Source organism: Sander vitreus, chromosome 7, assembly GCF_031162955.1.
Source record: "Sander vitreus isolate 19-12246 chromosome 7, sanVit1, whole genome shotgun sequence".
Taxonomy (NCBI): Eukaryota; Metazoa; Chordata; class Actinopteri; order Perciformes; family Percidae; genus Sander; species Sander vitreus.
Genome location: NC_135861.1, coordinates 26,476,309 through 26,500,635, shown reverse-complemented (window position 1 = coordinate 26,500,635; position 24,327 = coordinate 26,476,309). Strand labels below are relative to the sequence as shown.

At 41.3% G+C, this 24,327-nt stretch overlaps 2 protein-coding genes across 7 annotated transcripts in view; one reads left to right on the top strand and one right to left on the bottom strand.

Annotated features, from left to right (window-relative positions):
* The window catches only part of rapgef3 (Rap guanine nucleotide exchange factor (GEF) 3), a 34,416-nt gene extending 19,284 nt beyond the window's left edge, over positions 1 to 15,132 (top strand). For all 6 annotated transcript variants that reach the window (XM_078255705.1, XM_078255708.1, XM_078255706.1 and 3 more), the window contains 23 exons: positions 1,085 to 1,262; positions 2,058 to 2,142; positions 3,628 to 3,688; positions 4,081 to 4,157; positions 4,302 to 4,448; positions 5,249 to 5,355; positions 6,642 to 6,730; positions 6,845 to 6,923; positions 7,589 to 7,739; positions 7,858 to 7,940; positions 8,045 to 8,075; positions 8,217 to 8,292; positions 8,486 to 8,623; positions 8,853 to 8,950; positions 9,664 to 9,789; positions 10,175 to 10,356; positions 11,641 to 11,731; positions 11,818 to 11,868; positions 12,002 to 12,089; positions 12,401 to 12,465; positions 12,575 to 12,629; positions 13,301 to 13,372; positions 14,369 to 15,132. In XM_078255705.1, the coding sequence (XP_078111831.1) occupies positions 1,085 to 1,262; positions 2,058 to 2,142; positions 3,628 to 3,688; positions 4,081 to 4,157; positions 4,302 to 4,448; positions 5,249 to 5,355; positions 6,642 to 6,730; positions 6,845 to 6,923; positions 7,589 to 7,739; positions 7,858 to 7,940; positions 8,045 to 8,075; positions 8,217 to 8,292; positions 8,486 to 8,623; positions 8,853 to 8,950; positions 9,664 to 9,789; positions 10,175 to 10,356; positions 11,641 to 11,731; positions 11,818 to 11,868; positions 12,002 to 12,089; positions 12,401 to 12,465; positions 12,575 to 12,629; positions 13,301 to 13,372; positions 14,369 to 14,487 (2,249 nt within the window). In that variant the 3' untranslated portion in view covers positions 14,488 to 15,132. The remainder of the gene's footprint in view (positions 1 to 1,084; positions 1,263 to 2,057; positions 2,143 to 3,627; positions 3,689 to 4,080; positions 4,158 to 4,301; positions 4,449 to 5,248; positions 5,356 to 6,641; positions 6,731 to 6,844; positions 6,924 to 7,588; positions 7,740 to 7,857; positions 7,941 to 8,044; positions 8,076 to 8,216; positions 8,293 to 8,485; positions 8,624 to 8,852; positions 8,951 to 9,663; positions 9,790 to 10,174; positions 10,357 to 11,640; positions 11,732 to 11,817; positions 11,869 to 12,001; positions 12,090 to 12,400; positions 12,466 to 12,574; positions 12,630 to 13,300; positions 13,373 to 14,368) is intronic.
* A 30-nt stretch (positions 15,133 to 15,162) lies between these two features.
* itga5 (integrin, alpha 5 (fibronectin receptor, alpha polypeptide)) overlaps positions 15,163 to 24,327 on the bottom strand; it is a 38,597-nt gene continuing 29,432 nt past the window's right edge. Inside the window, exons 22-30 of the mRNA XM_078255700.1 lie at positions 23,552 to 23,631; positions 23,317 to 23,397; positions 23,107 to 23,212; positions 22,562 to 22,720; positions 21,823 to 21,930; positions 19,090 to 19,203; positions 18,319 to 18,420; positions 18,085 to 18,207; positions 15,163 to 17,986 (exon numbers count right to left, since the gene is read on the bottom strand). Coding sequence (XP_078111826.1) covers positions 17,903 to 17,986; positions 18,085 to 18,207; positions 18,319 to 18,420; positions 19,090 to 19,203; positions 21,823 to 21,930; positions 22,562 to 22,720; positions 23,107 to 23,212; positions 23,317 to 23,397; positions 23,552 to 23,631 — 957 coding nt within the window. The 3' untranslated portion in view covers positions 15,163 to 17,902. The remainder of the gene's footprint in view (positions 17,987 to 18,084; positions 18,208 to 18,318; positions 18,421 to 19,089; positions 19,204 to 21,822; positions 21,931 to 22,561; positions 22,721 to 23,106; positions 23,213 to 23,316; positions 23,398 to 23,551; positions 23,632 to 24,327) is intronic.

The window sequence follows — 24,327 nt, the reverse complement described above, 5'->3', positions numbered from 1 at the left end:
AAATAACGGTCGGGCTCGGGCAGAGAATCTAAACTCTAGTGTCTCTAGCTTGAAACAAGCTACCGCAAACCGGTGATTAGCTTATAACGCTAGCCTTCGGGGCAGAGGGTAAATCGCTATTTCTACACCACTAAGAAGGCTCAAAATAGCACCACACTTCAACGGTAGCATAATGAGGGTCCCTACATGTAAACCGAAGCATTGAGAACTTTGTAAGTGTACAGACAGTTTATTAAAAAGATAGATTATAAAGACTGTACCGTTCATGTATACAGGAAGGCGCCATCTTGGGGAAACAGTCATGACCAGTCAAACCACAAATGCTCTGCTTGAGCTATGTTACTGGTTACTGGTTGCACGGCGTTCGTCGTAGAAATAGTGATTTACCCTCTGCCCCGAAGGCTAGCGATATAAGCTAATCACCGGTTCGCGGTAGCTTCAAGCTAGAGACACAGTCGATTAGCATGTCCCAGAGAACGGTCGACTGAGTACACATATGTTATTAATCCCTTCATTTTGCACTGGAATTGTCCTTTAAGGCCTTGGCGTGGACTGTAGCATGTATAATAATTCCACAAGAATTCCAGTCATATTCAGCTTTTTATATTTTTTATATATATACTGATAATAATGTCTCAGACTGCACTTGAGAATTTACCAAAACATGCTTGAGTGGCTTGAAATCTGTTTACTGAGCCTGCCAGGGCATTTGTTTCACAATGTGTTCTCAGTCAGTCAAGTGCTCACTAACCACTTATGCTCTTTGGATGGGGCACTGTCTTCCTGGAAGAGACCACTCCAATCAGGATATAAATGCTTCATCATCAAATTAAGGGGATCACTCTGCATAAATGAATCTGATTTCCATGTATCTTGTCAGTCTGGAGTTTTGTAACGTTACTATATGGCAACTCATTCTCTTTAAAAGGTCAAAATGTATTTATGTATTTCCAATTTTGTTTCCTTTTTTTTTTAAACTGTGTGTTTTAGTTAATTATCTGATTTTTATGTAAACATCTTTTCTCTTAGTTACATTTGGGTCTCATTTAGTGTTTTCCCGCCTCTGTCTTCTGCCTCAATCAAGTGAAACATGAGTTGAACTTCCATGACAAGGACACCCAGTTCTACCGCTTCCAGGACTCGGAGTTTGGCCTGAACCACGTAACAAATGAGAAGGAGTGGGAGGACGAGCTGCAGGAGGCTCTGTCGCTGCTGTCTCAGCTGGGTCCCGATGCTCTGCTCACTATGATTCTACGCAAATGGTCAGTATGTGGAGCCTTTATAGAAGTATTACCAGTGGTGGAAGTACATTTATTCGAGTACTGTACTTGAGGACTATGGTTAACTAAGTTAAAATTTGAGGTACTTGTACTTGACTTGAGTCTTTTGTTTTCATGCCACTTTCTACTTCTACTCCGCTACATTTCAGAGAGAAATATTGTACTTTTTACTCCACTACATTAATCCAACAGCTTTAGTTACTAGTTACTTTACAGATTAAGATCTGTGCACACAAAACAGTTTATAAAATACGATGTTTCCATATTAAATTAAACTACCCAACAATGCACAGTACAGCTGAAATGATTAATTTCTTTAATGATTGATAAATGATTAACCAATTAAAGACTTAGTCGATTGACAGAACAGTTTGGATCGTTTCCAGTTTCTAAAATGTGAGGACTGTTCTGCATTGAGTACTTTTACTTTTAATACTTTAAGTACATTTTCCTGATGATACTTACATACTTTTACTTAAGTAACATTTTCAATGCAGGGCTTTTACTTAACAACATAGTATTTTTACAGTGTGGTATTAGTACTTTTACTTAAGCAAAATATCTGAATACTTCTTCCACCACTGACTATTACGCATGAAAACCTGTTGTATATTTGGTACTGCCTATCTAGCGAAGACCTTTTCATGACAATCCTATAAAGGTCAAACAACCTTTCAAAGGAACCAGTGAAGTCGGATTTTGTCATCAAGCCTGCAGAGTTTTTAAGTGCATCAGTGGTTGATAGCATGTGTTGTGTCTGAACGTCCCTGTGTTTAGCCCCAGTCAGAGGACTGCTGAGGACCTGGAGGTCATCTATGAGGAGCTGCTCCATGTCAAGGCTGCAGCTCATCTCTCCACCTCTGTAAGTCTCTGTTTCTGCCTGCTCTGGACATCTATGGCCTTGTGATTAAAGCCACTATATGTATGTTTTTGTGCGTAGAAAAGTCAGACAGTAGAGCACTTACACTGCACTTAAGAATCTGTACGTTGATGGTAATAGTATACCTTGACTCTAATTTGATACAAGAGCTCCATTTGAATCTGAATCTTTGAATCAAGGTGAGCATTCTTCTTGCTTAAAGCTTTAGTGCGTAACTTTTATATTAATGAATGGCCATTACATCCAAGCCATTGCCAAATGAGTTGATACAAAGCTAATTAAGACTATCAGCTCCTCCAACTCTCTCTGTATTTCTCAGTATGGCTTTGTTGTCATAGACGACAAAGCCATGTCGTCCGGCGACTTTCGCGCACAGAAGCTCAAGTACAGTTAATGACCTCTTCTGAAGAGTCCATCATGGTTTTTTTTATTCTCTGTGTCCTCCTTGGCTACAAGCAACTGTGTGGAGGAGGGGGACGCACTATAGCTTTCAAGTGTCTACGAGAAACTCTCAGTTTGTGTTGATTCTAGCAGCCCCTTTATTTACAATAAGAGAATACGTTACAGATGCATCATTGCATTTCAAGTGTTTCATACGGTAACTTAGCCTACTTTGGATGTATCGTGGGCTAAACAGGGTATCACTGTCACTGTGTCACGAACCAAAGCATTAGCAAGAGTTTGTTGTAGCAACCAACTTAATAATAAAAATAATGACTTAGATTTATATAGCCTCTTTCATGAAACCCAAGGACGCTTTGCACGTACAAGTACAGGGGGACAAAAAGAAAATAGTAGGCAAACACGGACTGGAAAGAAATAAAAGCTGGGCGCTTTCTTGTAGGCTACTGACGTACATTCACGTCTCGCATTGTAAAGTTATTTTATGAAGGAAATAGACATATCACATACCTGTCTAGGAGGAAGAGGGACAATTCAGGGTCAGTTTTGAATCCTTTACAATCTCGTAATTGTCTCCATCTGTTGAAAGCCCGATTCTCACCATTGTATGCTAAATAAAGGAAATTAAAGCAGTTAAAGCAACAGTTGCCCCATAATGTTTCTACTATTTTTTCATTTGGGATAATAGACCTTTTTTCACAGCAGACATGTTGACATGTCATAGTAGGAAAAGCACAGGTGCATTCAAAACCATTAATGATGGCTGCATTCCACTTAGGAGAGGCCCTGGTGTTGTGCATGCTGACTCACTGAAATAGCTTACTGGGACACTTGATGGAATTTGGCCATCCCTAAGATTATCAATTTCAGCTGTGCTTTCCTACTATGACAAGTCAAAACATGTCTGCTGTGAAAAAGGTCCATAGTAGTTGCTTATTACCAAACCATGCAGTTTCCTCTGATTCTTAAAGTACTTTGATCAAAGAACCTTTGGAGTTAAACAATCAAACAATGAGGAGTTATCAATGCAGTTCAGTCTAACTTATTACCCTGTTGTGCTTGTAGGTGCGTAAGGAGCTGGCAGCAGTGCTGGTCTTTGAATCACATGCCAAGGCCGGAACAGTCTGTGAGTGTGACAGCTTTGCTGACGTTTGAGCTCGGCTGGTAGAAAGAACCTTGGACACAGAGACACTCACAGTTTCATTGTGTATTTGAACCACACTGCAGTACACTAATGTTATGATGTGCACAAATGCCCTCCTATCCCAACATCCTCTTCTGCACAATACGGCATTCATGTATTAAATCAGGAATATTCAAACTGATTCATTACTTCAGTGGAGACAATCAGGGCATCATGTGCATTTTTTTTCTCTTCCAGTCATGAATATGAAAGTCATGCATACATAATGAAGCCCATTGTAGACGTGATCTTCATGCAATTGTGATGGTTATTCACACAGAGACACATGTGTAAAGGACCAATGTTGTTGCTGACTGTCTATTTTTGTGATGTAGTGTTCAGTCAGGGGGACAAAGGCACTTCTTGGTACATCATCTGGAAAGGCTCTGTAAACGTGATCACACATGGGAAGGTAAATCCATTTACTGCTTGCTAATATAGTAGTAATAATAATAATAATAATAATCAATCTCAGAACTGGCACTCATGAAATGCCTCGTTGCTTCGGAATTGGATGCCAGTACAATGTAATGCTGAAAGTGCCGTGTGCACACAGGGCCTGGTAACTACACTACATGAGGGGGAGGACTTTGGGCAGCTAGCTTTGCTGAACGATGCCCCTCGTGCTGCCACCATCATCTTGAGAGAAGACAACTGCCATTTCCTCCGTGTGGATAAACAGGACTTTATACGCATCCTCAAGGTGTGTCTGAGCAACTAATTACATGTCTAGACCAGTGGTTCTCAACCTGGGGATAATTTCTAGGGGGTCGCCAGATGGTTGGGAAGAAAAAGAAATGAAATAACATATTCTAGACTGGGGAATGTTTTTTACATTGCTATGTGAGTTTGGTACATTTCGTGTGGTGTATTTAGAGCTTCATTTGTAAATCAGCAGGTCCTGGAACACAGAAAGGGGTCTGAAGATGGGTCAGGGGGAGAGGAAAAGTCACAAACGCATCAAAAATCCACAGAGCCCGGAGCACATTGGACAAGGCTAGGTGCTAGCTGCTAAACTAAAACATGTGGAACGTGTACGTTCAAAAGTTGTTTTAGTCATGCAACAGAAAACTCAGATTGGACAGCTAGTCTAGCTAGCTGTCTGGATTTACCCTGCAGAGATCTGAGGAGCAGTTAACCATAGTCCTCATAAATCCACCGGAGTTTAAAATGCCAACACAAAGAAAGAGGAAGGTGACGGACATCCGGCCGCAAAGAAGGACATATGGTGGAATGTCCGGCGGCAATGGGGCAATCCCGGAAGTGGAACGTCGTGGATGTAGACTAACGTATTAATCAGAGCATTCACAAAAGTCACTCAAAATCATCAGGGAGAGGCATTTAAAAAAAAGCTGTTTACACCAGTTTGCAGCTCTCTTTCTCATTGTCGAGGGGGTCGCGAACCAATGTCAAAAATGTAGTAAAGTGGCTTTTTCTCTGTGCGCACCACATATTCAGATCCGCAAATATGCATCTGACTCGTCATTCATGTGTGTCCTTTAGGACGTTGAAGCTAACACAGTGCGGCTGCAAGAGCATGGGAAAACGGTGCTGGTGTTAGAGAAGAGCACCGACTGGGCCGCGCAGGGAGGAGCAGGAAACAACAGCAAGTGAGAAACTCTGATGCACTCACAATCATTAAGATACTTTACCTGGGCATGGGCAGATACTAGACTGTATCACGCCAATAACACAAGCACTGCCATTGGTCATCATAACACAGTGACAGACAAGTATGCAGAGCTTTTTTTGTCAAACGTGGCTAAGGTCTTATTAATCGGCTGCCATCTGACAACCAGAAAATAAATGGACTTCAACCTTTGCCTTGGTGAATGACTTGTTATCAGTCTCAAGGTGTTTTAGCAAACATAAATGAATTAACAACACTTACTTGCACACTTACACACACTGCAACCATCTTCTCTTGTTCTCTCCACTCTACCAAACAACCAAGGTGTATTATCTGAGGAGCTCAAACAATATTACTTTTTTCAGACCTGATGCTATTAGGCAATAAGCCCTCAAATTTAGAGATAAAACTGTCATGACCTGGATACAGTGTGTGCCGGAAGGCAATGCATTTTATAGGTCGACAATAAACACATGATCTGTAATTCACTCAACGCTGCTGTTCACTCATGATGTGCTAGTGCCAACTCGCCAAGTGTTGTAAATACAGTAGAGGAGTCTGCAGGACAAACAATGCAATGATTACGTCAAATTCTTTTTTCTAGTTCTTCTTTTTGGGCGGTTAGCAGTCAATGTGCACGCAAACCGATGATACAGTATATGCAATAAACTAAGATGTGTTAGCAATAAGCTCAAAGCACCACTGTGCCTAAACAGAGTCTCAACAAGCCTATAGCTTGGCTGTAGACTGAGTCTCGTTCGTCTGTACTCCCTGGACAGAGGTTACGCAGTCATGTAAATTAAGAGTCACTGAAATAGTATAATTAAGTGTAATGTGAGGCTTCGATATGTGGTGGTTGTATCACTCAAAATAAGAAGGAACAGCTGGATGGAGACAGATAACTTTGTTAAGCAGCACTTTACTGTTCTTCACACTTCATCAGCTCCACAACAACGTGTCCTCGTTTTACTTAATCACATGTAGCTGAACTAACCAATCAGATGCTAGCATAACTTAGACTCAGGTAAATGTGAGGAAATCCACAGAGGTAGATTCTTAACTGCTGATGTAAATATGCAAGTACTAACTGTTAAACACAAACATGTAAATAGTTAAGTGAATAAACATTGTAAATACATTTTGGTAAATTAACTCCAATATATGAGTTAACTTGTAAGACACTAATTAAAAACACACAAATGAATGTGTGCAGAGCAATACGTCAGGAAAAATAATCTGTTCTTTCTCCTGTCGTGCTCTGTGCAGGTACACGGTAATGTCAGGAACACCTGAGAAAATCCTGGAACACCTCTTGGAAACAGTAAAGCTGGACTCTAATGGAAATGATGCAATAGGTGGGAGCCTGCAGGCGTATTCTAGCCTTTTTTCCTGTTTTAATGGAGTGATTCAAGATAATCAGACTTGGTCAGCTAGTTAGTTAACGGTGTGTGATGTTTGTCTCCCTGCAGCTCCCTGTGTGAGCGACTTTCTGCTGACCCACCAAGTCTTTATGCCCTCCAGCCACCTGTGTCCCGCCCTACATCACCAATATCCTCTGATGGTTATTATTATTATTAATTACACAGTTCTTGTATTTCATAAAGATTTAAATATTTTCAAAAACGACGTTTTTTGTGGGTTTTATTTTTTAACTATCCATATTTTATTTGTCTTAGTGTGCATTAGTTTCTAAATCTTTATTTATTTATTCTCTAAATCCACTTTTAATCCCATTTGTCTGCTGTGTTTTTAATCACTGTACAGCACTTTGAATAGCATTTTGTAATGTTTGAAAGGTGCTATATAAATAAAGCTTGATTGATTGATTGATTGATGGACTGTGATGATGATGATGATGCTGATGATAAGGATAATGCTGCTGCTTATGATGATTATGATGTCCGCAGTTTAAACAGAGCATTTAGTTGCCATAAGTATATATATATATATATACACACACACTACCGGTCAAAAGTCCATTCCACTCCATTACAGACAGAATACCAGCTGAGATCAGTTGATTTGTTTCTTTAATCAGGGCAGCAGTTTTCAGATTACATTATGTGCTTTATATATATATATATATATATATATATATATATATATATATATATATATATATATACTGCTTAAATAAGGTGTCATAATTCTTTCAGATCAGATTTGATTGTTTGTTAAGCTTTTTATGTTATGCCCCTTAACCGTCATTGCACCTATGAGGCAGAGCTCTCTGAGGGTACCGATCAGGAGAAGGCTTCCTACATTCTCAGCACCAAGCAGAAGGTAGTGAAGCTGATTGGCCAGTGGGTGGCACTGTATGGCTTTCTGCTGAAAGAAGACCCTATTGCTTTGGACTCTCTGGAGGTGAGATTGGAGTCTCCATTTAATCAGTCTGTGTACTGGAATATTTCCATTGTGAGGACAGAAAATAAATAATTAAAGTATGCCTGCTTTTTCAATTTCCATGTTTGGGCTCCAACAGAGGTTGAAGAAGGAGGTGGCAGGTGATTGCCGTCTGTCCAGTATGCTGAAAGAACAATTTAGGGAAAGGAGGAGAACCAAAGTGTAAATTGTCTATATTATCTTATAACATCTAGCTATTTCTCAAATTATAAATAGTGCAGCATGCCATTTAACACCTTTTTTTTAATTTTTTAATGTCTTTACAGATTGGAAAACGGATATCAGTCACTGAGCAGGGTAAGCGTCTTGTTTTTTTGCACACGACAGATGGGTGCAGAATATTAACATCAGAGATACATTTGAATGAGAAAGCAGTTAGAATGTCATTTGCCAGTTTAATGTCACTGACATGCTGAGTCACTCTGATGATCTTGACAGAACCAGCAATTTGATTGGTTCTCAAACTGTGAGGAGCCTGTGGGGAGGTTACAACCAATCAGAGCACAAGATAAAGGTGAGTAAGACTCTATATCTCTTTTGGATCATCTATATCACTACAATAGGTTGCATACGCAGACGAGTTCCATCACATTAGCTCATGTATCTGTGAGTGTTGTTCCTGAGAAACACACATCGTTACTCAACGTCATCAGTTATCAAATCAGCATATCTTGACGTGTTTTGGCGTCTGTGTCTTTTCGGTGCAGTGCTGTATGAGATCTACAGACCAGACAACAAGCCTCTCACTCTGATGCTCCCAGTCAACACATCTGTACAGGACATCTTGTCAGCGATAGTCAAACCTGGCACTGATCACATCCTGGTCAAAATGAACTCTACGGGAGGTGGGACTCTATATATAGAAAGAGTATTTTTATTTTATGTACCAAGATATTTTTCATTTTACTTGCTGGTTCCTGTAAAATTGTTTCAATAAAGCATTTAGAGCTGCATATTAAAGCAGTTTCCAAGCTTCAATTCCAGTCTAGAGTCATGTTTATAGATTTTTTACCATTTCACCTCTGTAAGTTCATCAGGCTTAAATGTAGTTTTTGATGTATTGAATGCACACAGAAAGAGCTCAGCTAAAGCTGGATGCGACTGCAGTCTACACGGCCCTGGGGCTCAACGAGAGACTGTTCATCTGCACAAGCAGCCAAGTGGAACAACTGGTGAGGAATAGGTGCCCTCCATTCCATTTCTTGTTTTGGACACTTCAGACATATTGTCATCAGTGGTGGAAGAAGTATTCAGATCCTTTACTTAAGTAAAAGTACTAATACCACACTGTAAAAATACTCTGTTACAAGTAAAAGTCCTGCGTTGAAAATGTTACTTAAGTAAAAGTATGTGAGTATCATCATGAAAATGCAGTTAAAGTATTGAAAGTAAAGGTACTCACATTTTACAAACTGGAAACGAGCCAAACTGTTTAATGGTCTAATCGTGTCAGCTGGACTTGTAGGGCGTTACATTGTTGGGTCGTTTAATTTATAATAAAACATTGTATTTGTAAATCGAATATGTTTAGTGTGCAAACATCTGTTTGATTTGTAAAGTAACTAGTAACTAAAGCTGTCAGATTAATGTAGTGGAGTAAAAAAAATTAAAAAAATATTTCCCTCTGAAATGTAGCGGAGTAGAAGTAGAAAGTGGCATGAAAAGAAAAGACTCAAGTCAAGTACAAGTACCTCAAATTTGTACTTAAGTACAGTACTTGAGTAAATGTACTTAGTTACATTCCACCACTGGTCATTATGTTCATTGCTTACAGTTGAGTTAGGGTTAAACATGGTGGTTTGGTTCAAAACAGCTTACCTGCCCTAAAAGGCACTATTATTTTCTACCTGCTCATTTTCTTTCCCTTTCTCTCTCTTTCTCTTAGATGCCCCTGACGGAGCAGCAGGGTCCAGAGCGAGGAACAACGGACATCCTGGAACAGATGTGCTCCAAAGACATCGCCAATGAACTCACCAACTATGACTGGGAACTGTTCACTGCCATGCATGAGGTAGCTAACTCTGAAGCAGATATGACACATTTTACATCTGACCGCAGCATATAAACCAATTGATACATAACAAAGAGGAAATTGCTTATTTACACTTCAAATGCCTCATCAAGGCTGAGCTCCAGTAGTCTATCATGAAAGTAGCGCCAAGGCTGAAACCGACATCCAGATATTTCCTTGTTTAAACAAAGGACTGGGTGTCTCTTTGATGAATGTATCTGAGCCACACTCCTTGGCACTTTGCCATCAGATCACCTGGTACTCCGGTACAACACTTACTGCATGCTTCGCATGTTTCTGAAGCAAATCATAATTATGAAGTATTCGCCGTGTTCACAGTGTGTATGTCTGTAATTTATGTGACTCACTGTTCCTGTTTCTGAAGGTGGAGCTTGTCTACTACATATTTGGCCGTCACAAATTCCCAGGTGCCATCACAGCTAACCTGGAGCGCTTTGTGCGTCACTTCAATGAGGTGCAGTACTGGGTGGTGACTGAACTGTGCCTCTGCGAAGACCTGGTGAAACGTGCCATTCTGCTCAAGAAGTTCATAAAGATCGCTGCAGTGTAAGTTAGAAACCTTAGCTATGTTTTGATGGCAGTGTAGGTCAGTCGGTCCAACACTTTGGTCCAGACTGAAACATTGCAACATATATTGGATTGCCATGAAAGTTTGTACAACCTTTCCTAGTCCTCAGAGGATGAAGCCTCGGGGATCCCCTGACTTTTCCTCTTGCGCCACCATGAGGTCAAGGTTTTAATTTGTCTAATACTTATGGTTTTATTTATAGTTTATGATCAAACCTGCAAAGTAAATGACTTTCCCATCAGCCTCAGCTGTAGTTTGTGTTTAGTGCTAACTAGCAAATGTAAGCATGCTAAAACACTAAACTGTATATCTGCTCAAAGGCAGGGTTGGTAACTATTTCCAATATACACTTTTTTATATATTGTTTAAAATGGCCTTAAAACCCCGACAGCAATAAATAACTTATGGACTCTGAAAAAGGAGTGAAAAAGATCTGTCATCTGTAGCTGCTGTAATCCTGTAACAACACCCACCAATCACTGCCTCGCGGTCCACTTGGAAAGAACCAATGAAATGCCTCCTCGCCCCGCTGCGTGTACTCTACCCCTCCCGTGTTTTAGCCTGAACTCAATGTGCGTCGCCTCATTGCTAACAGTAGTCATGTTTGTTCTAAACATTGGGTTTGATAATATTAGCTGTTTGCTTACCGGTGAATGAGATATGAAGTCAAATGTCGGTCCTTTCTCCGCTCTGCTCTGAAGCAGCGACGCAGAGGTGCTCGTGCACGTCTGTGTGGGCGGAGCCCAGAGGTGATGCTACTTTCAAATCTGGCTAGCTTTTCAACATGACCAAGGCTGCTTCCCAAGTCTCTTGTTTGATAGCTCCTTCGACATTTTTTATTTATTTATTTTACCAATGATTCACCTTAATATTTTCTGTTAATACAGTACCGCCGACGGCGACTACATCATATCTGTTTCCAGCAGATCCACCGAAAGCAGAAAATGCAGAAAATCCATGTTATGTACTTCTTTACAAATTAAATAAATGTCAGACTGACTGACTGACATGTGATGTGCATTCTTTTTAGAAAACAATTCGTTTTTAGAAATGTCTCATGATATATTGTCTCTAGAAGTGTATTATTCAACTTTTGTTTTTGTTAAAGAAGGAAAAGAAAATCGCAATAGTCAATACTATCGAATCGTAATAAATGAAAACCGCAATACAAAAATCGAATCGGCACCCACGTATTGTGAAAGAATTGCAGAAAAGCATATCGTCTCAGCCCTAACAGCCATGATGTGTCCTCTCTGTCACAGATTAAAGGATCAGAAGAACCTGAATTCCTTCTTCGCTGTGATGTTCGGTTTGAGCAACAGCGCAGTGCACAGGCTTTACAAGACCTGGGAGGTGAGAAAGCCCTGAATGCAACAGGAATGATGATAATATATTTGTGTCACCGTTTACTAAATGACATATGTTATTGTCTATCCCAGAGAATACCCAGCAAGACAAAGAGAATTTACTGTGCATATGAGAGGCAGCTGGTAAGTTACACTGTATGCTCTCTTTTTCTGGACATTTTATAAATGTTCCAAAAACTCTAAATATACTGTTTGGAACATTTATTTTGTGCACTAACATGATATAATGGTGCTCTGTGTATTCTCTGTCTGTTAGGATCCCTCACGCAACCACAGGGCCTACAGACTGGCTGTGGCCAAACTCAGTCCTCCCTACATCCCCTTCATGCCTCTGCTGCTCAAAGGTGACAGATACTTATCAGAAGCAGAATACTTTATTAATCCCCTCAGGGAAATTGTTAAGTTGCAGTTGCTCACAGTCAACTTTTAGTCAAAATAAGGGTAAGAAAAAACTAGTCAAAAGTGTATAAAGTAGCTAAAATGAAAAAAAAAAAAAAGTTCAGTAAAAGTAAAGTAAGGTTAAAAAGATGATGTTGTTGTACGATGGATTATACAAATGCTATTGAACATAAATAAAGTAGAGTGTGACATATACATACGGCATTAGATGTGAATGTTAATCACTCACATGTTTTCTGTTCCTGCCTTTTCCCAGACATGACATTCATCAATGAGGGAAATCCAAACTATGTAGACAAATTGGTGAATTTTGAGAAAGTGGTAAGACAGACAAATGTTTTTGTAACATTGCTCGGCCCAATTTTTCTGCTCACAAATCTTTGGCATGTGATTTAACTTCAAATATTTCCTTTTCCTCCCATTGTCACAGCGCATGATCGCCAAGACAGTGAATATTGTACGAGGATGCAGAAGCCAGCCTTACGGTAAGTGATCCAGTCGAGCTTGTCGTACAACTAGCAGATTGACGCTGACACAGCGCTGGGGAGATAGGTCTGGCAATGTGAGACTACAGCACTGGCAAGGGTATAGGTCAAAGGTCAAACAGTTGCACGTGCATGCTGAAGTAAATGGGTGATGTAGGGTTTTGGCTACGATTGACACATAGGGATGTAACGATACTGACGATTCAATAGCATTCAGGATTTTAAGTTTACAATACGATTTTCTCAGGAGGTTTTTAACAGAATGAGCTGCAGACAAATGACTGAAAAATATTCCTTTAATTTATATAAACTGTGCAAAACATCAGACGTGTCCTCTTATAAAAAAAAAAGTGCAACTGAAAATGTACTTTATCTTAAATAACAAAAATCCCACATCAAAACAACAAAATAAATAGAAAAATAAATCTCTTCAAATAAATAAACTAAGACTTAGTGACGTGAAGTCAGGCAAAGTGTAATTAAATTACATTACGCCCTAGGCCGTTTAAAAATAATCGCAATAGTATCGCGATTCTTTTTTTTTTTATCTCAACCGATTGTAATCTTTACACATTTATATGGATGTTTATCCGAGTAACAATGCATCGTTACATCCCTAATGACACATGAAGGATATATCAGGTAGGTAAACTTGTCTTTCTCTTCTGCAGTGCCATCGTCTCCACAGAGGGGCCTGGCAGATCGGATGTTTCTGGAAGCGCCTGCTACTCGCATATCCACATGTAAGCTACATCTGCTTTATCATTAACTGTTGGATCTAGTTGTCCTTCCTCTGTAAGCTAAAGAGTTACTTTCATGATAATCAGAGTTTTAGTTTGGTGTGGCTCCACAGTCGAATTTCACATTTCGCAAAATAAGGAAGATTCGCCAATACAAACACTTCCGTTCAGCCCTGCAATAGAACTCAGACCTATTAGTCAGCATTTTTTGTATTTATGTGAACTCTCCAAAGGGACTCAGACCCCTCTGGAACGAATTTGCCTCAAGTCCGTGATGCACTTCTCTTAGTCTATATTGTCCGGATGTCACTCTTTTCGGATGTCCGGTACCTTCCGCTTTCTTTGTGGTGTAATTTTAAACTCCGGTGGATTTATGAGGACTACGGTTAACTGCTCCTCAGATCTCTGCAGGGTAAATCCAGACAGCTAGCTAGACTATCTGTCCAATCTGAGTTTTCTGTTGCGCGACTAAAACAACTTTTGAATGTACACGTTCCATCAAAACAAGTTCCTTCCTGAGGCTATTTTGCAGAGGCACTGTGGCTCTGTCCGGCGCTTAGCGCCGCCCGAGACGATTGTGATTGGTTTAAAGAAATGCCAATACACCAGAGCACGTTTTTCTCCCATCCCGGAATGCTGTGCGGACTCGCCAGACCCTCCTCCGCAGCTCTGTGGAGGAAGGTCTGGCAATGCGAGACCACACTTCTCTTCAACTGTGCATTGTTAACACAACACGCTTCAGGTTTGTTTTGCCTTTTGGTCCTGTATGTATTTCAGCCCCGAGGCCCCATCAGAGCTGAAGTGGACCACAAAGACAACTGAGTCCTCTTTCAAGCAAATTGACGATGTGAACGCAAAAAAAAAAACGAGTCCCTTTTCTGTTAGTCCACTTTTTGGTCAACCTTAAAAGGACTGAGTTTGGTTCGTTTAAAGAGGACTATATGTGAAAACACCCTTAAACATATGCTGAGTCAAAAATGGTTTCTTCTTCTCCCCCAGGCTCAGAATATGCCCTCCCTCTGCGGAGTCCCAGCAACATCCGACACTACATTCAGAACCTGAAGGTGATTGACAACCAGCGCAAGCTAACACAGCTATCAAGAACAATAGAATGCTAGGGCATCAACCTGCGAATGTGCAAAGACTGTAACCAAAGACTGCAAATCTGAACCAGAGAACAGATTGGAGCTGGATGAACAGAACTTTCACACTCGCCTACACAAGATGGATGTCTGGAGGCGTTGAGTGCCGTGGATTGACTCTAATTTAAGGAGCTTGGACATTCCTGGATAAGCTCTCTGCACAGCAATCAAGAGTGGCAATGTGCTGTGTGCACAATAATAACCTCCTGATGATAAACCAGAGAATCCAATTCTGTGTCCGAGAGACTTGTGGGACACTTTTTTTTTTTTTACCCAAGAAGCTTCAGGACAGTGTGTATGCCACAGTGGAAGCTGATCCCCTCACAAAAGCAATGTTACAACATGTACAGTTAAGCAAAGTATGCCTGTCTTTGGTGTCAAAATCATTTATGTGACATTTTATATACTGCTGTCTGTGGAAGAAGCACTCCGGTGGTTCTACAAAAAGGGCCATAAGAACATATACTACAGATGTTTGCCATAGCTAAATCACTTAAGGTCAGTTTTTTTGCGCACTTTTTTCACCAATATATTGTACGATTTTTTTGGCAACGAAGCCACTAACCGACATGCATGTAATTTCATACAATGTTTGTCTTCCAAATAAATTATTTTTCTCAACTATGTGTGTCAATGAAAAAAAGCACAAGATTATGTAAAAAGGGAAATATTTTATTCAAAGTACAAACCATAACAGGTACAAATTGACCCCCAATGTTCTCCCCAATATGGGGTGAGAAAATTTCACAACAAATCAGTTATCCTTTGAATTCAAAAATACTCTCCATGTCATTAATATGTACAACTTCTTTTTGGAAGTCCTGGAGAATGAGAATGGGCTAAGACAAAAAAAAAAAAAAAAAAAAAAAGAAAAGAAAAGAAAGAAAACCCAGTGCCTTCTCCTGATGTAACCATGGAGGAAGTAGTAAAAAGTCCCCCTGTCATTATAAATAATGGGTCGACATGTTTGGTAAAGAACAGACAATGTTAAACGTTATAAATCAACTACCATGTTGGCATTTTGTGGACCATTTGAAAAATTGTAACTCACTAGCCAATACGAGAGACCATATGAAAAGAGTGTGATGAAGCAAACAAATGTAAACCCTGTGGTTAGTATAATGTGGGTGTTTGTGCAGGTGAAACGACAGAGCACAAAAATAATCAAACTAAATGTCAACATACCCCAAGTTCAATTCAGATATGTTCTAGTGGTTGTGTTCCTGGGCCAGTCTTTGGTGTCAAAATCTGTACGATCACAAAAGTGGTCCAGCGCCAGTGATGAATGAGCAACTCGTAAGTGGAAAAAAAATAAGTTTCGCACTTGAAGTATGTTTAGTGAGAAAGCAAGTGATAGTGAAAAAGCCAGAACCTCACAAAAGGATTTAGCGTATGTGCTTATCACATACTTTGACACAAAAGAAATCCTGGTTTATCACAACGCGGTCACAAATAAAAGAAAAAAAGAAAGCACTGTAATATTAAAAAGAGTGAATATAAATATTGCACTTCCAATCATTTAATTCCCAGTGCCTAGCGGTTATCCCTTTGTTAGAGGTACAAGACATCCTGCAGGATCTGGACGTAGCCTTACAGTCTTTTTTTTTTTTTGATTTACAATGAGGTTGTAAGTGTTTTAAAGTAAAGTCGTCCTGAACACTGACTGTATTTCTGCTATCATGACTAACAGTAATGCAGAATGGCTTAACCTCAACGATCTCAAGCTACAGAGGTGATTAAGGGATGAACAGGACTAAGCAGTGGGAAAGGTAATAACCAATTCATACACAAAACAAACATTCATAAATATACCATTCACACAAATGCATGTATGCATTAAGTCACACACATGCAAGCGCACACAACCCTAACTCTAACCCACAGACATGAAGTATTTACATTTAAGGCACATACAATATCTATGTACACGACAAGTAAAAGAAACCAACACAAAGCATTTGAAAGTTCAGTCCCTGTAGCCTTTTGGTAGTGGGATGACTTCAGCCACTTCTCTTTCTAAACGTGGGCAGCTTTTACTCAAAGACAATCAAAAATACAGTATCTCACAGTAACGCGCACTGTAAGCTGAAAATGGATCCTTCACACTCAAAGAGTGATGATCCCCGCCTGCTCTCAGACTTAACACTCTCTGTCAAAGCTACAACGTTGCCGATTGTCACGTCTTTGGTTCAAGACACCATCACGCAAATGGCGAGGTGGTTTCCCCTAAGTGTCATTTAGTCGCACGTGGTCTCGAGTCGAACCAAGCAGGAGTAAAGACAGCTAAATATTCTTTAGGAGAACGTCACCACACCACACTGTTTCAAGCCTAATGTGAGGTTTCGCAGGTCGTGGTGGATCCAGTCCCATCCTATCCCAGTCGACTACACAACAATGATGATGCGAGCATTGCTAACTCTGAACATGAACAAACAGGATTTAGACAAAGTGATCAGTAGGAGTCAAAATCAGAACTCAAAGGAAGGTCAGTCAGTCAGCCTTAGGTGGAATTATATCAGTAGATTTCCTTTGAGTGCAAAAACAACTCAACCCAGCGCTGTGCACCAACCTGAGGCAGAGAGAGATCATTTTGGTGAACAGTTAAGTTCCGTCCTTGCATTTTCTACGCCCGCTTATCCTGTTCAGGGCAGCGGGGTGCTGGAGCATATCCCAGCATGCATTAGGCAAGAATCAGGGGAACACCTCGGGCAGGTCAGGGTTTTTAAATTACGTAAAACTGTGTGTAATAAAATGGCGTGATAAAAGCAGAGCTATTTAACAGATTAAGTCTCAACATCTAGGCCAGTATTACCGACATTGCTGTAGTCAGGTTAATGTTTTCACCTGACACCTGTTTTCCGATCTTCTGTCAATAATGTGTTCAGCAGCTTAATTCACAGCTCCTGGCTGCCATAAGCTACATATGGCCATATCCTGTGACAGTGGCAGTGAGCACATCAGATCATTAGCACCAAAATAAGGCAGTTAAAAGGGGGTATAACAGAACTCTCCATCACAAGAATCCACAAAAGGAAACCCAACAGGCATCTCACTGCATACGCAGGTTGACGGTTGCCTGTACTTCTTTTGCAGTCACTCTTTTTGTCGTTCAGTCTAACATTAGCCTTAAGGCATTGAGAAAAAGTTCTATTTAGTAACGATCCCAACCTGCCAACCAACAAGACATAAGTTAAAAAAGAAAAGAAAAAAAAACATTCATTTGGAGAACTTTGGATTTTTGTCTTCCTCTAGTGCAGCACAGTGGAGTTCCAGTGGTCTCTCTTTCTCTTAACTCTTCGACTGCTTTCTGATCCACTCTACATGTTCCATTGTGGTTCTCCGTTGCAATCATATGGCCAGGTACTGTGGTTCTGGTAGCTCGGGTTGTCCTTTAGGCCTCCGAGGCAGCCTGTGGTTTGAGTTGAGCCTTCTCCATGGCGGTGCCGTAAGGTAGAGAGCGCTTGAAGAAGCCGAACTGCAAGAAACGTTTTTGGGAAACAGCAGAAATGAGTACAGACCTAAATCGCTTACAATCATTTTTAAACCCATGTTATGTTTCACAGCAGCACTGACCTTGTATAGGACGTAGATGAGTAGAGCTAGAAGCAGTAAACCAGCCAGAATGGCCAAGATGATGATCCACAGAGGAACAGAGTTCTCAATATCTGGTTTATTCCACACCACTGGGGTCACCACCTGAGGACAAAAGCACCGTTTGTCAGTTTGTAAAACACAGGACATTAAGATGATACCTCTGAATGAAGTAGGCCGTATGGAATGAATGAAAAAAAAAAGTTCTTTAAATACCTTTTTGTGTCCACTGGGAGCATGTTTGGGTAAGATGGCATAAGGCATCTTCTCCACACTGTATCTGGCCAGGCACTCCAGCACATATTGCTTGTAAGCTCTCTGAAAGAAGTAGTGTAGCAACTTGAAAAATCGGATTCGCAATGAACGCAGTCCACCAGTTATACACTAGGTGGCAGCAAAGACTGCATGCTTTTCCCAAAGAAAATCTCATCCACTTTCCCATCGTACGAGAAGCTGTGATACCAGATTAAGAAGTTTAATACATTCATGCATGTACCTTGTGTTACAGAATGCAGGCGGTGGTAAAAAAAAGAGTCTGTGTGCAGCTCAGACATGACATGCAGAAAGAAAAGAAAATGTAAACTCGTAAAAACTGCAGTTTGTCATCTAGATTCTCCGTTAGTCACTGCTATCCCATTTGTCAAGATAAAGGGAGACTGTGCTAGGCCTTAAGAACTGATCCAGATTCAACACAAACAAATATGTGAAGATTGACTACTGCAGCTGTGTACCTTTGCCAGCTGCACGTTTCAGGTTTTAACGCTCAATGTTTTCTTTTTCTGATGATGTAATGAAAAATGGCTTCTTACTTCCTGTCAAAGCATGACATGAGAAAATACAATACTTGGCACCGGTGGGAAAAGACTAATCTATAGTGCACAGCCTTTTCCTCCGCTGTGCCTTTGCCATCTGGTGGGAACACGTGTTCATGTACAGAACATGTCTATAGTGAGTTTTTAAGGCAAGGGTCATCTCTGACTGACAAACCTCGGTGAAGGTCTCGGCCCAGATGCGGGAGCGCACTTTGAGGATAGCAGTTGTCCCCTTCTCCAGCAAACCCACAGTGCACTGGAGCGCCCAGCACTCCGTATTAGAGCAAGACTACGGAAACAGAGAGAAAGGAGTTAAGGTGATGTTAATTAAATGCTAAATCCGTTTTGTTTAAGGCAGACTTGTGCATAGATAGAATAATAAAAAAATTAAATATATTATATATATAAAAAACTAAACCAACAGGACGTAAATATAGGTGAAAGTCATACAGGCAAAAGTGAAAACTGGTACAGATGTGGGTAAGGACAAATAACAGCCATGTTAATGCTGCAGGTCCAATAAATATAACAAAGAGCCCAATGTTATGATCACTATTCCACGCCTGTTTCAAATTAGATTGAAGGAATGTCATGAGACTGTAAAAATGCAGCATGCATCACTCTCCACATTATTACATTATTACAACCACTAAAACCGACCCATTTTTCTCAAGACTGTAGAATACACAGTCTTAATTTCCCAGATCCCCATAATGCAGCTTGGCAGTTTAATGTTTTAGAACATGCACACACTATGTTTTAGAGGGGGTGCTGTAGCTAGACCACCCCCAGGTTGAGAGGTTTCGGCGGGTTTCCTGCGGGAGCGCATTAGTTTACTTATTACACCAAGTAGGGCAAACACAGGAGGAGAAGAGAGTACCCCGCCCAGTTCCCTTAGGCTTAGTCTTAGACAGATTTAATGAGGGTATTCAGACAGACAGGGAGCATATCAGTCCACTTCCTCCTGGTAGACCTCCTTAATGTCCCAGGGGCACTGGGGCAACAAAGGTTTGTGGAAATGACATGAACATGGACCAGTGCCAAAGATGCCTCAGACCCAAGTCCCACATGTCCTCCCTGGTGGGACTATGTGGTCAAAATCTGGAGCTCGGGGGCGTGGAGGATGTTCCCACAGCTTCATGAAATAACTGGCCTCACTGCACAGCTGCTGTACACAGTTGGTACTGTATTCAGTAATAATACAGTTCTAAATGTTAGTAATCAGTAAGAAATACATAGAGGGTTGCACACGTTCCAATAAACCATCTAGTCTACAGCTACATGTGTTAATAGGTTGTTAATAAATGGATTTTCTGTTTTTTCCAGAAGTGGTCCATCAGAGTGCCTTCCTGATGGATTAAAAAGTAAAAAAAAGACAAGTGTCCTGCTGCAGGATGAACACCTGTATAACAGAGAAATGTATCACAACCTGGTAACCCTGGTATTAGAATGGCGTACCAAACATAACAGATATGCTTGCCAATAAATATGTACTGCAACATAACTAAAGTGCTGCAACACAATGAGAGTAGTGCAACAGTAATTATGAAATACGTTTTTTTGGATTGCTGGTACAATTACAGCCAGGCTTTTGTTCTTTATGCTTCAAAGACTAAGCAGGTCATTTCAAATTCTCACACTATGACCTATTCTGACTGCTTCAGCCAAGCTTTGCTAAACACTAACACTGACACTTTGATCAGGAGACACTTTGAACAGAGAAGTCTGTCCTCCCGAGCGTGAAAAATAAAAGGGCAGACACAGGGGGGGGAAACGGGTGAATGGGGTCCTATCTTTGGACATGCTTGATGAACGAGCATAGTTAGGAGCGACAGGCGCACAGACAAAGACCTCTTTGGTGGAGGCAGGTATCCACAGACGGATGGAGGCAGAGAGAGGAGCTACCTGCGGCTGAGTGGATCAATAGGGCCAGTGTCTGGGGGGCTCACAACACCCAGAGCCCAAAATCAGAGAGCAGCTTGTGAAGTAACCAGTGCATCACTAACAAAAAGCCTCCCACGTCCCATCAGCCTCTCCACCCCTCCACCACTACTAAAGGCTCTTTAATGTTAATCACCACAACGGGACAAGCTTGCGCCCTCTGACCCCTCCCTTTTAACGACATCATAACCTAATTACCCAATCCCAGGAGCCTCATGAAGGAGCAGGGCCAGTGTCACCAAAACAGATCCAGACCTGCACACTTCTCAAGTTGGCAATGTGTGTATATGTGTATACATATATGTTTTTTTTATTCAACACATAAACCAGCTGTGTTAGTGACACTTTTTTGGATTTTCTTTTTTTTTTTTTTTTTTTTTTTTTTTTAACATACTCCCACAGGGGAAATTTAATTTTTTTCACTTTGTTGTTAGTTACACACATTACACCCAGGCCTGAAAGACCTAAACATGGACAGGCACTCCGAGCAGTTGGGGGTTCCATGCCTTGCTCAAGGGAACCTCAGCAGTGCCCAGGAGGTGAACTGGCACCTCTCCAGCTCCCAGTCCACACTCTGTACAGGGACTTGAACCGGCGACCCAACCCAACTCCCTAGGGACTGAGCTACTGCCACCCCAATGTTTTAATAACGACATTAACCCACAACTGTAAACTCAAGCTCCTCATTCCCTCACTTTCAAATCCCCTGTTACATTAGACTTCAGCTTTTGGCCTGATGATGACCATCCATGCATACAACACGTTTTATGAATGAATAAATTAATGGTTTATTTTCATGTCTGGCCGCTTACACGGCCCATGTCCATATGTACATAAAGGGTAAAAGTAGACAATGTACAATTCAACACAAAAGCCAGATACATATAGGGCAAATACAAGTAGGGTACTAATTTATTTAGTTATATATATTTATAGAACGGGACACTTTCCCTTTTAAGCATCTTACCAGGTTAGTCAAATGAGCGAGCTGATTCCTGTGGACGTCCCTCCTCTCGACACGGTGCTCATGTCCCTTCAGTGCCAGGATAGGTGGCTCTGTCGATGTGTGCTGGAGCTAGAGGAGCACACGCACACACACACACACACACACACACACACACACACACACCATTAGGACAACACCCAACCCAACAGGCAGAAGAGCACACCACCCTTTCTATCAATATAAAGACCTAATGTTAGCATGACCCCAGGGCTTTCTGTCATTAATCAGAAGCATGTGAGCTCTACTCCACATGGATTCCTGTGGAAGTACACCGTACTTAGCAATTCATCAGGGGAAAAAACACATTAGATCACAGCTTAGACAAATGACCACTCACAACCCTGTGCAGCATATAGCTGCACAAGCTTTGAATGTTAACACAAACAACTGTGTTGAAACGCTTTCCAAATCCTGAAGCTATAACTTGGTATAAGGGGGATGTCGAAGATGAGTGAGTTGCTGGGTGAGGTTGTTCATCAAGCTGTTCTGAGCATAGGGAAGAGCTGGGACTTCAAAGTGGTGGTGGGGTAAGTGTCCTGGGTGGGGCTGAGAGGCTGGAGGGAGATGGTGGGTGTGGGCCAACCAGCGGGACGGCCCAACTGTTAATCATACATCTGAGTGGGAATTGGTGGGAGATGTGTCTGATTTGGCCTCATTTGACCCTGAGAGGTGTGCATCTGTCTGTCTGCGAGACACTTACCTCAAGGTGTAGGTGGTTCATGTTTTTGTCAGAGGTGCAGTTGATGGGGCCTTCTACGGAGAACTCCAGAGGGTAAAGAAGGGTTTGACCCTGGACTCTGAGGGGGCAGCGCAGCTCCAGCAGGGTGTGGCTGATCCGGCTGGGCCCATTGTTCACCAGCTGGAAAAAAGGAAATCAAATAGAAGACTTTAGTATGTGAAGTATAACACGACTTCAAAAGCAGCTTGATAGTTTCATTTTTTGAGTTGTAGCTGGGAGGCTGCAACCGATTTTTCCCCTTGCTGAAACTTTCATATTTGACATATTTTGTTTAATCTACAAATAGGTCACCTAAAGTAGAGCGCTGTTAAATCTCACGCAAGTAAAAAGCAGATCAGTACAACCTGGGAATACATCACACTGCTGTAATCTGGAGTACATCTTCTTTGGTTTTCCTTCATTGCTGCCCTGGGAAGTCAACTTGCTTTATGAACAGTAGGATCTGCTTTCCAACCCAATCTGCTCAGCCCCGATGAGTCTGCACAGCTAAGAATATGGCAGATTACCTCATAGATGTGTTCCACTACAGGCCCGACGTCCTGCTCCACCCCATAGTTTTTGGTCACCTTCCAGTTGGCCGGTGGGAAGAAAACCTTATCTGGTCGAGACACACTTTAAAAAGAGAAGCGGTGATGTGAGAAAATGAGTAGGAAGGCACCAGAGACTTAATGAAATTCCAAAAGTTCAAAATGAGGGACTCCTAACACTCCACTCACCCCTGTAGAATGACATCAGCCTGAACAACCACCTCCAGCTTGTAGGGCACAACCTCACTGTGGGAATTATTCTCATTTTTACTGTGGAAACAGAGAGAAGAAGAAAAAGATTCTGATTAGCTGACATCATTCGAGAGCTGGGGAAATCAGTACTGCTTAACCAGATAGCACACATACTATATAAACTGTTAAAAAGAAAAAAGTGTCTCTGATGCATGTTGACCGCAAGTTGTACCTGCGAATCTGCAGCTCAAACTGAACAGTTTTGTGCGTGTCCTTCAGCCGTGGCACTGTGAAGCGCAGACCTGCCCACAGCTGTAAAGAGGAAGATCCAAGATATTAATCATCATCATTATGTTAAGAAAAAAAAAAAAAGAAGTAGATTATTACGTAACCAGCAACAGAGAGGAATAGAGTTTCTAGACTCTATTTACAGGATGTTCAAGGACTCTCAGGCAGCCGTTCCTCCCCTCCCCACTGCACTCATCTCTGTACTCATCTCATCCATCTGATAGATATGTGATTTTCTTGGGTGTGTCAGTCCGTGAACTCCACGTCTACCCAGCAGACAGATGCAGTACACGTGGGCAGGTCCAAAATGTGGCTGAGAGTTCTTGCTTTGCCCTTTCGTTATTTGTAATTTCAGATCCATTCGTTTTCCACACAAACCGGTACATTAAGTCTCTCTGCATCTACCTTTTTTTTTTTTATGAGCTACCTCTCATTCACATCAGATCAATAATTTGTTTTCGAAATGTGCCCCATGTATATAAGCCAGAGCAGCAGCCAGTCCTTTTCGGGAAGATCTCATCACCTCACACTTTGGCGTACAAAACAACATCCGTGCAGCACATTTTCCCTCCTCCACTCCCTTCACTACTGACTTTACAGATTCCGCCCATCTATTTGTTATACTCGTTTTAATTATTTTGTGGCGTTCTGAGGTGCTCCTAGGAAGCTATGTGCTGGGGAGAGATGTGTAGGATGGGCTTATGGTGTTTTCATTTATAC